We start from the raw sequence: 11,697 nt of genomic DNA on the forward strand, positions 1-11,697 counted from the left end.
CAGCTGATATTGGATCAATTTGAAATTTGTCGAAAAGAATGTCGTTAGTAAGATAGTATTCAGTATATCAGACAAAACAAATGACCTCAGTCCTGTACGAACTTTGTCAACGTTTACTATGAAAAAAACAATAAAACGGATATGTTATGTAATACTCATAAAATGTTATTTTATGGTCACTTCGAGCTACGATTTATTGAATGTTATTTAAGAAAAATATTAAATGTCTAGAAAACGATGAAAGTATCATTCATCGTGTAATGGTATACACTATACGAGATTTGACGACAAAGTTTCGAGAATAATTAAGTTACAAAATGTCATTTATGAAAATAAATGTGAGGATATCGACTTTTAACTACCAATTCAGCGTCAGATATTATGAATCGTGACATAAATACCGATCGTACGTACAACGACATAATACCGGTATCAAATTCATACCGGTTTTAAGTCCCTGCGTAGAACATAAGATACAATGAATAAATTACCGAATAGATATTGACATTTTAATAAAATAATATTTAATGTCTAGGAAATCAGATCACAAGCGCCTATAACGAAAAATTTCATAGAAGTTCTACGGGTTCAGAAGTTAAGTTAATTACTAGTTAATTTATTTATCCTAGATAATATCATACCTGAGCATCAGTTCTAATTATTGCTTGTGAGAAGGTCGATCCTCGAAAGACTAACGTACAGTGCAGGCAAAAATGATGCAAAATAAGGTTAATCGATGTAAAGGGAAACGAATAAAAAAAAACTGATGCATACACCGGCTAATCCGAGGTTTTCGGAGGGTGGCCGTACTTTGTCATGAATTTATAGGCTGTGCGAGGAAAATTTGCTTTATCCCCGGTGTTCCTCGGGGGAACCGCGTCTTTCCCTCGTTTCACACGCCACTAAATGAGGTGGGTTTTCGTGCTTAAAAGCGAACGCCGCCGCGTTCTATTTAACGAGATTCGCCTTTCCGGTCACCTGCATGCTCTTCTTATTTCGCGTGCGACCAGGCTAGCGTGTATCCAGCCGCTTTTTGCTGACCGCATAGACAAACAGTTGCGATGAATGCAAATAGCTACGCGGTGCGTGTATTTGTTTTAGCCGAACAATAACAGAGATAGGAGAGCATAAATATTCGATGGACTGTACCGAGATCCGGGGAACGTTATTAAAAAATTGTAAACACCGACGTCGGACGAGTGGCTGTTGTGAAAAGAATCGAGTAAGAAGAAAAATAGGAAATATTACGGGCAGGGGGTTGTCGATTTTTGGGAGAGAACACGATAAGAAATATTGAGAAAATAGGAGCAGTGTTTGAATTTCGTTCTGCACGAAGTTCGTTCAAAGAAATAGTGCTGTCGATATCTCGCCTTTCATACCTGTAGCATATATTTACATTTATTTCAATTTCATCCTCGTTTTTTTTCCTTTCGTTGTTGCGTATACATGTTACCGAACAAAAGAATGCATACTAAAAAATTCTCGTTCTGAACAAGGAGAAACCTCCCCGTTTCATTTTCCTCAAACCAATCCATCGTGAAGAAAATCATTATACCCTGTATTGGCAACAATTCCCAAACCCAAGTGTACTTTCTTCATCCTCGTGGCGAGTAAAATGTGGAATCCTCTTTGATTTATGTCAAGAACACCTTGCACAATACGATCTAAACGTTCTTCCCACACCTCTAGTACAAGAAAATACAATCTTCATCGGTGTACACGAACGCGAGGGACCGTAGCGAACGGCTGAAATCTTACCGAAAAGAAAACGAAAATGGAACCGGAGGTAAGGAGGAACGTGGTCGTCTTGCGCGCGACGCAACGCCCAGGGGACATCGATGAAATTTCTCCGGAAGTGGCGTGTGATCCTCCCTCCTGTCCCGGATTACCGGTAACGACTACCATCATACGAATATAATGCAGGTGGAGGAAGACCTCAGAAACGCGGTCAAAGGTTGTATCGTTTGCGGTTCGCCCAGCCGTCCAACGCGGTCAGAGGAAACGGCTGGTTGTAAGAACGGAAACGGAAGGGGGGGGGGGATGAAAGGAGAAAAGGGAGAGATGGTCACATGCAATCTCACGGTTGATTGCGTAAGTTTTACAAGTTCATCCGATATCGCAGAGTCGCAATACTATACGGAGGCAGACAGAAGTGGAAACCAGTACTGGTGGTCCTCTCGTGGTCGTCATCCCCCCCCCCCATCCTTCCCGGTTCCGTTCGTCGTCACCGGGGAATGATGGGATGGGGACAAATATAAAAGGCAGGAAAAATGAGAAGCAACGGAAGGGTAGGAGTCGATAGCCGAAGAAGAGTCGTAAAGTTGTCATTATTGTGGGATATGTGGATGAAATTTGTCTGGGTGGTTGTACAGGGTGGTCCAAAGTTGAAGTATTCAACGATCACTAGATAATAGCAGAAATTTTTAACGAAGACTGGAATTATTATTTACGTGCGGGATAAGGACAGGGTTAAGGTCACTCAAATATAGGTGATGCACACATTGCAAAAAGGGCTGGATTATTTCAATACCGTGACAAAATTTTACATAAAATTACTATCGCAGCATAATGTAAAACAAGACCAGCAGCCTCTACTAACTACACGTTATACATTTTCGAGGATTTCTGACGTAAAAAACAAAATACTACATGTGTGGATATGTGCGGCCTTTTTTACAGTGGCAGTCAACGTGCTGAAGAGCAGGATATCGCTTTGAGGTACCTAATGCTTTTCACTGTGAATTATTCGAATAAAATTGTGCCGAACTCTGTGAAACAGTATACTACAAAGAGTTATCCAACTGTTTCCTTTTCAAATAAATGAAAAAGTGTACACTCTCGCTTTGAAACGATGCAACCATGTGATTGCCCCTTGATTACGTTCCATTTCCGTGAACTCGCAAACACGGTTCTTGGCCGATCATTTAATTTTTTTCACGTCCAAGCACGATTAAACCCTCTTTCGTGCAGACACGCCACGGAGACATTTCGTTTTCCAGACCACGGCGAAACGCTTCGTTTCATTCTCTCATCCACCATTTCGATCGGAACGAACACGCCGGATTTCAATACCAAGCGAAATCGAACAATTTTCGCGACGGTGGTGCTGCGAAACTGCTCTGTCCTTTCGCTAATCGAAAATTTAGGATGGAGACCAATCCGGTGTACGAGCGAATTTCATTCCCCGTCGCGCGTACCTACTTTATCTTTATTCATGTTTTAACCGTTCACCGCGTTAGTCAAAATGATATTTCAACCGAAACTTAAACACGAATAATATTGTTCTATTCAACTTTTGCAACAGTTGATTGAATTACGATCAGAAGAGAATTGTTCATATATATGTTCAGGGACAGATTAAAAGAATTTACTTTGTGGCGACTGCGAGGAAGATATACAGTAAATTCTCGATAAATGCTCGGAAAGATCTCTACGTTAAATGTTTCTGTATCATTCCCACTATTGCTTCTAATCTTTGTCGGTCGTCGGTAAAATACAAAGGCAAGCTACCAAAACTCGACCTGAAATTTACGAGGTGCGGAAATAGTGTCCCTATACCGATAACTATTTCAAAGTAGTCCCCTGTTTCGAGCATTAATCCATGATTTATTTGATATATTTACGAATTTCTGATTGGTGAATCCTGCGTTGAAATCAACAGCCACCATTCAGATCATTTTTCATAAAATGTGTACTGTATTACGTATAATACGTACAATTTCAAATACATCATTGATGAATCACAACCATAAAACATCTCGGCTCAGGCGTTCGCTAACACATTTTTCTTTCTTTCGAAGAGTACCACCGGTTTGTAAAATTTCCACAACAATCGTTTATAAAATGTCGAGACATCACTTCTACCAATGAACCATGAATTTCAAAGACAAAGGGAACTCGTACTGTATGCCGAGAGTCTGTGCAAAAATTACGAAGTACATCAAAACACAATGTGTAAAAGTCATGAGTGGGTTGGAACAAGGTCGTATAGAAAACAGCCCGGATAACTGTATTAGGAGTGGTAGCGTTGCAGAAAATACGCTTTAAATCCATTCGTCGGGAACCCACGGTAATTTCCGGTTTAGCCCCCCTGCGACGACTCTATCACCGACCGAGCCAGAAAAATACGGACCTCGAAAAGGAAGAAGTCCTGGACACGACAGGACGTCGATTATTCTGCACACGTTTCCGCAAAAATGGAAAATCTTTTAATCGAAGGGATTAAAGCTTTGAAATGCGCTGAACGGACGCGTCCCCTTTTACTTCTCTTCTATTTCACGAATTGAGGCAATGCGGTCTACGAATATGACGGTAAAGGCGGTATCGTTTTTATGTTGGCATACCGAAAGAAATTCTTAACTCGCACGGTTTGTATTGTACAATACAATAACACGCGATCAATGGCACGAGGAAACAGCATTGTTTGTAAATACATGCAAAATTACGAATTCGGATAAGTTATCGTTGTCAGGCCTAGGCTTCGCTAGTCGCGGCTAATTACAGAGAATTTTGTATTTCCAATTACCTAGTTGTTCCTATTACAGATCCTGAATTGCATCGGTTTGTTATTGTTCGATACTATCAGTAGAAGCGAACACTATATCTGGTAATGATCACCTGTTTCTTGTCCCCGGGGAAACCAATAACCAGATAACCCAACGCATTCAGTCGGGTTAGCATCTGCTTCGCCACCAGTTGAACAACTATGTCAGCTGAGATGTGTTCAACCCTAACCATGGACTAATTCTCACATAATACCAATACGTTATCCCTTATTATTTCTTCAACCTTGATACTCTATTAGGAAATAAATACTATTTGAGACCCAATTTGTTCCACAAAATGATCTCTCAGAATCCAAAACCGTTTGTCACATATCTATGATCAAATTCGACCTAATACGTATAAGAATTTCATTTACATTCATGGAGTAACTACTGTAATGAACTGTGGCAGTTTTCCGTCATTTCAAGTTCCCCCAAGGCTATAAATCTGACGTAACAACCATTCACAATAAGTGATAAATACCAAATGTGTTAGGAGGTGCTGTTACACTTGGCTTAAAGCTTGGGTTTGGCGATCGTTTTTTCATCGAAACAATTTTTTGTTTCACCGAATTGTTCTGCACCAGGTTCCAGAAACTCGAGGTTCTTGCCCAGAATGGCGCACATTGCTTGGTACATACAGATTAAATGTTTCAGAACAGCAGCTCCGTTCTTTTCCCGAAACTTTTTTATCCGTTTGATCCTCTTTAAGGAATATCTCCACGATTCGGTAACTTCCGAGCGTTCTCCACGCTGTTCGGTGACTTTATTGTGTTTTCCGATGTCTCTGTTCATGAATCGCACGGACGCAATCACGAGTATTGACGACTGGAGTTTTACCAGTGAACGAAGACGCTGGAGCAATTCTTGAACATTTTATTCGCCTGTAACTGTCGTTTGTACTCTGGAGATTAAAACTTATGGGAGTCTGCTCTTAAATGGACATATGGGCAGCTGTTACTCTCGAGATGAAAACTTATAGGAGTCTATAAGTTTTATATAGACTATGTAAGCTTATATAATTGAAGTTATAGAAGTCTACCCTTAAAAATGTAGGCAGAAGAACCGTAGTTATTCTCCAGAATTACCCTCAGATGGACACGTAGCATAAGGTGACAGAAAGTTGCTGTAGGGTCTCCCTTCAGACAAGCTCTCGAATAGACAGGTGTCATAAGGACAATAAAAGATATAAAAGGCTCTTTAATGTCAAGAAGGTCTTTAGGAATGAAAGTAAAATTATTGCAGATATTTCATAAATTTGAAGAACGTCAATTGTAGAAATGAAAAACCTGTAGTGTAAAAAGATCGAACAAGAAACGCACAAATTTTGCTCAGGAGGTTGTTTGAGATCGAAGGAGATACGAACTGGAACATCAACATTTTTTTCGGAAATCAAATCAATAATATACCTTAAAAATGTTTAAAAAAACTACGGAAAATATTGAAATTCACACTGTATGTGATTAGAAAAGCGATGAGGTAATTTATAAAGAAGTTGACATTATTATTACAATGGAGACAGAACAGAAAAGTTATTTCGATTATGAAGCACACCTGGCTACCCTCAAATTGATAGTAAAGATAAGCTCTAATATCCTTAACCTTTGAAATACAGCACGGTTTTATGCCCACTCCGAGACCGAAATTTTCTTCGTGGCTGCTTTACATCTTCCTCCAGAAGAATCTTTCAAAGATACAATCTTCCTTCGTACAATCTTTCTAAACTCTGTTATTGTCAGGCTCCTGGCCACTTTAATATATTGTCTTCTGAATTCTAAACTTACAATTTCTCCGACGAACGTTTTTTGCCCCGGCCCCGATGGGGGGCGAAGCTTGGGGCGAGTTAAGGGTCGTTGCTACAAGCCGTGCGTCGAAACGATCATGCAAAAAACAAAAAAGAAAAGTACAGAATTTCCCGCCAGTCGGTAGCACCATTTTCAGATAAACGTCATTCTGGATGAATTGTAGAAACATCCATCGGTTCCATGAATTATTCTAGAGCCCCGAGTTTCGCAAGCATCGAACTGAACTTCAAGCATCCTGTCTGTCGAAACTCTCGATTACTTTCGATCGAATCGATAGAGACAAAAAAAAGAAGAACAAATTGAATATTTCACGAGTACACCGAAGAACGAATAACTTCATTCGAACAGTTACTTCAATTGCAATCCTTGCTTTAATATACATTATTCCTTTCCGCGAATCAATTTATGTAAATGGCACATAGTTCTGTCTCAGAATTTCTGTTATAAATTCCATGAAGATACAAATTTTAATATTGACCCAGTGTATTGCTCGTGACATTACGAATTATTTGTTCGAGAGAACATGACGTTTGTAAAAACAAATTCACTCATATAAAAAGGTTCGACGTGTTTTAATAAAATGGGTATTCTTACTTTTGTAGTGCTTCCATTTCGGACAACTCGGTCCACGAAGAAATAAAGTGGAAAGTAACCTCGTGCCCGCGCTGAATAACACAAGATTTAAAAAGAAATGCTACCCGAAGAATGTTCAAGCATCTGCTTCGATCGAGTTATATATTATGTAATATTACAAGAACCGTAAGGGTGAGTGACGTAGGGGAAAATAAAAATACAGAAACCAGTCCTTTGTAACCGTCGATTTTATAACGATTTCTTGTCCGTGGCGAAAACGGGAACAATACTGATTTCTCTCGAAAGGTAAGCACGAATTTGAAGCTACGAGAACAGCGGAGGGACCCAAGAAAAAGTTTCGTCGAAGCGTTTCATTACATCCTGCGAAGAACGAGAATGGATATCGACCGGAGGATAAAAGAGCTCGAGGAACTGTTTACGAAAACTGGAAAGGAACTGAACGAGATAGTGAAGAAGAACGAGAAATTCGTGGCGGAGGAAATGCAAAGAGTTCAGAAAGCTATTCAGGGAACGACCGAGGTATTCCATTGTTCTTTCGGTAACGAGGAACCTTAATATTTATCAATTTAAGAACTCGCGAATCCATCTGTCCTAAATGAATTTGTACTATAACTTGATTTGATAGTAACTTCTCAGAATGCTCGTCGACACAGCCTAGAGACAATATAAGTGACTCAAACATGAAAGCGAGTAAAACAGAATTTATAAAGCTGAATGAAATAAATTTCATATTTAATTTTTAATTTATATCTAGTTTCTAAATTCAATAGTTATTTAATCACTTTTTATTAAACGTCAGTATTGACATACCGGTTGTTCTTTATGGTGTCTTCGTTGTATTCAGTCTTAATGTTTTTATTATCACCATGTAATATAACACTCGCGTATCTGTCTATTTATACAGCACACTACTATGTTCGTAGCGTAGCACATACTAACACAGTTTACCCCGATTCTGTCCGAACCCCATTCATCAGTTCCCCCCTCCCTTACATAACGCTTCCCTCACTCCGCCACTGATGTCAAGGAATCCATAACAATAAACATGGGCGCCATTAAATGTGGAAACCCCTTAATATCACGTCACGTGAAATCACATGATATCACGTTGTATACAACTCTACGAATGTCGCGTGAAATCCTGTAATAGCGTGTGATTTCACATGATATGATCTTAATATGTTTCTATCTTAACTCTCACCTGCCCCTCACGAAAGAATCATCCTTCCAGTTCTGTCGCTGTCAATAGTTTAGCTGAATAACGTTGAGATATCTCATCATTGAAAATTTCCAAACATCCTATATTACGTATAAAATAACAATCATTCTAATCCTCCATCATCGAAGTGGCCCACAGTAAAGCCTCGATGAGTGTTCGACGGCTCCTCGACACTGAACATTAAATATTTCATAATAATGGTCATATACAGCTGAAACAAATATCATTGGTTTCAGAATTCCAGTCTCTATCATTGTACTAAACGTCATTAAAACGTCAGCGTTACACCTGAGGGCCACTCCTTGCCAGTACCGAGGATCTTTCGAACACTATACCGTTGAGTTACCGTATTATCTAAAAAAATAAGTTAAAGCACTGACACTCCTGCCGTTATAGAATTAATTTTCATTCCTCACAGTTCATGCATAGGTTTACGTAAATCCAGTTCATGTGTTAGTTTCTTTCGGCTCGCATTAAGCCGCGATTCCATAGAATTTCCGCTCAGACTTCATCATGTAAGAATGTCGAGCATGTTAACTGATACCAGTCGACGAGGGGGCTGAAATAAATTATTGCAGGTATGCTCGAAGAAGCAGACAGACCGTCTACAGGCCGTCCAAAAGTCCTATGAACGCAAAATAAAAATCTGCAACGACAAGGCTGCGTTAGGGCTTCGTGCCGCGAAGACAAAGTACGACCAGGAGATAGAAACAGCGGAGAACATGAGGGTCTCGATGAAACGGATCCTGAAGGAATGCCTGGACACCGACGAGTTCATCAAATGCGTGGCGAGCAGAACAAAGGAAGCCGCTCGACAACGAAAGGAAATCGCGGAGGGGTTGACGGTCACCGTGAAAAATGCGGAGCTCTCCACCGCGGAGCAATTGAAGGAGGCTGCGCAATGCCACGCGGACGCTCAAGTCGAGGTATTGAAGGACCTGCAGCAGATATTGAAGGACACGAAGAACTGCGTCTCCAAGGGTAAATAAATCACCAATATCTCGTGCTGAATTTAGACCACTGTGTGTATTGTGTAAGGTGATTGTAAACGTGAATGTAATAAATAGAAATAGATAAAATATGAAAATTGTCCAATCATATTAATAGAGCAGGCCCTCAATTTCCGAAAGTATTCAGGTATTACAATACGGTTCGAATGATGGAACGATTTTAGTATTTTACTCGAAGAACAATTTTAGTATTTTTCTCGATTTCTATTCTACTGGTGTTTGTACTCTAACGTATCGATCGTCGAATAACATACATTTTACATCTAATTGTAAGTTGGACTGATTCGAAGCAAGACAAGTTTCAATGTTCTTAGAGGGATATCGAACATGTTCGAAAGTTTCAATACCCGAGCAAGCTAATGAAATGATCTGATTCTAACTTGGAGAGTGTTAAGTTTACCAGGGAAACAAGGCGATATGTCATAATTCTCTTCGGTGAATCGTTCCTCGGGGGATCAACTCTGCCCGATCGTTTTCTGCTTTACAGCTTTCTGGATGCGAGAATACGATAGGAAGCAAACCAGTTCATTTTAACGTGTCTGGTTTTATCGCTGTTGTTTGTATTACGGAACCCTTATTCTACCAATCGATTGAAGCTTTCACTATGATTGACATCAAGCTCCGTTGTAACAATATACAAGGCCATCAAAGATAGTGTCACAGTTCAGTCGTGTATTGCTCAATAGCGTAAAAAAATGAATCTGTTGGTTCTTTATTTTTTTGTTGTTATAATTTACGCAGAAACTATAAGTCAAGAATGTAGTGTGGTAATAAAAACGGTAAGTAAATTTTTAACATCTCGATCACTCTAACAACATCCATTTACCACACTTCCCTCTTAACATATTATACAATAATAATAATCTCCGTTATGGTTTCATGGCAACTTCAACCCGAAGCGGGCACGAGCAGCGTTAATTATCCGCCGATCGATCAACTCCGTCGAATATACAGTTGGTTTACAAAGGCCGCGGGTACGAGGGCATGGAAGTTCATGGGCCAGCGAAGCGAAGAACGGGAGTAAACCGTGAAAGATCGTCGCGGTAATACACGCGACACGAGAGAGCAATTAACGTAACAAACGACTTGATTCTGGCCTGACAGGTGTGTCTAGTGACAGTCGACCGTGTCGTTCAGGATGTCCCACCAGCTCCACCGCCAGCGTTCCCTTTAATGAGCAATATCACGCCGCGTTTCACGACTCCAGACGTCGAGGACGAGTAACGATTAAATGAGCTGTTTACACGGCCGACTGACGCCGAATAGAAGAGGTCCGATGTTCGTGCGTGTACTCGCAGATTACTCGGTTAAAAACGCATGATTAACCATAGACCAACAGAGATTAAATATAGGATTCAGTTGCATTCATACGATAGGTACAACGCTTTTTCGATATCACAGAGATATTCACGGGTTTGGTTACCGTATATTCTGATGATAATTAATATTACATTTTAATCAAGGTCGTTGGTGGTAAAGTTTCCGAATGACTAATATTATGTTTGTTGTTTAGCTAACCATATTACGACAAGCATGATAGCCAGCTATAAGACCCTCTAGATCCTAGAACCTAAGTCCAAGACACCTCCGGACCCAAGGACTCAAGACCAGGACCCCCGGGCCTCAAGGACTCAAGCTGAAGACTCCCCAGATTCTAATTCATATCCAACATCTGGGTCTTTTGGTCCGGGGATATTCAGGTTTTTGTCACCATAACATTGCATCTCTGGGTGCAGGTTTCCTTAAACCTGGGTCCTTGAACCCGAGGGTTCTTGAGATGGGGTGTTTTAAATCTAGATTGCTGCAATTTGAGTATTTTGTTCCTCAACTGATTCAATTTCAGTTTACTGGCACTCAATGAATCCTATTTGTGTCTTTTGATTTTAGAATAATCCAACCCGAGTTTCCTCGCTCAGAATGAGACCTGTTTACATCTATCGGTCTTAATCGGCCAATTCTGAGTAGGTTCGATTTAAATCTTCCAGTTCTAGGTCGATTCGATTCCAGTTTCTCGATACTAACTCGTCCAATTCGAATATCTGTGTCCCGAGTCGATTCAGTTTTAATTTTACGCATCTGAGATTATCCGATTTGGCTCAATTGAACTTGGATCGGCACTATTCCTATTTCTTGTTTAAACTTGGCTTCTCTGCTTTGCATTTGATTCCGGGTACTTCTATGACGCGTCAAACATAATACGCGATAATCGTGAACATCGAGAGAAGCAGTGCGGCACAAAACCGACATCATGAATGATTCATAAGTCGTTGGTTCCCGAGCATTCTCCCGTAGCATTTTATGCCCCGCCTATGGATTTAGTATCGTCGTGAATATGATGTTACGGAAAATTTACGGGCGCCGAATTCACATCAGCTCGTACGCGAACGCGGGGATATTTTACTCCTGGTTGATAATGGAGTCCATGAAAGGCAGGGAGTTACTTCGTTTCCGCACGAAACCGAGTGGTACCCCGTAAATTCAACTGTTCTCGATAACTGGGAAACAACGATCGACGAGGTGTACGA

General features: G+C 40.3%; 1 protein-coding gene across 1 annotated transcript; it reads left to right on the forward strand.

The window, feature by feature from the left end:
- The first annotated feature begins 7,054 nt into the window (after positions 1-7,054).
- Positions 7,055-9,151, forward strand: LOC107193639 (protein INVOLVED IN DE NOVO 2-like). The gene is given in 3 exon segments (XM_015583128.1): positions 7,055-7,114; positions 7,229-7,472; positions 8,718-9,151. Coding segments are annotated over 3 exon segments (738 nt in total).
- The last annotated feature ends 2,546 nt before the right edge of the window (positions 9,152-11,697 follow it).

This window comes from Dufourea novaeangliae, unplaced genomic scaffold, assembly GCF_001272555.1.
Source record: "Dufourea novaeangliae isolate 0120121106 unplaced genomic scaffold, ASM127255v1 scaffold25, whole genome shotgun sequence".
Taxonomy (NCBI): Eukaryota; Metazoa; Arthropoda; class Insecta; order Hymenoptera; family Halictidae; genus Dufourea; species Dufourea novaeangliae.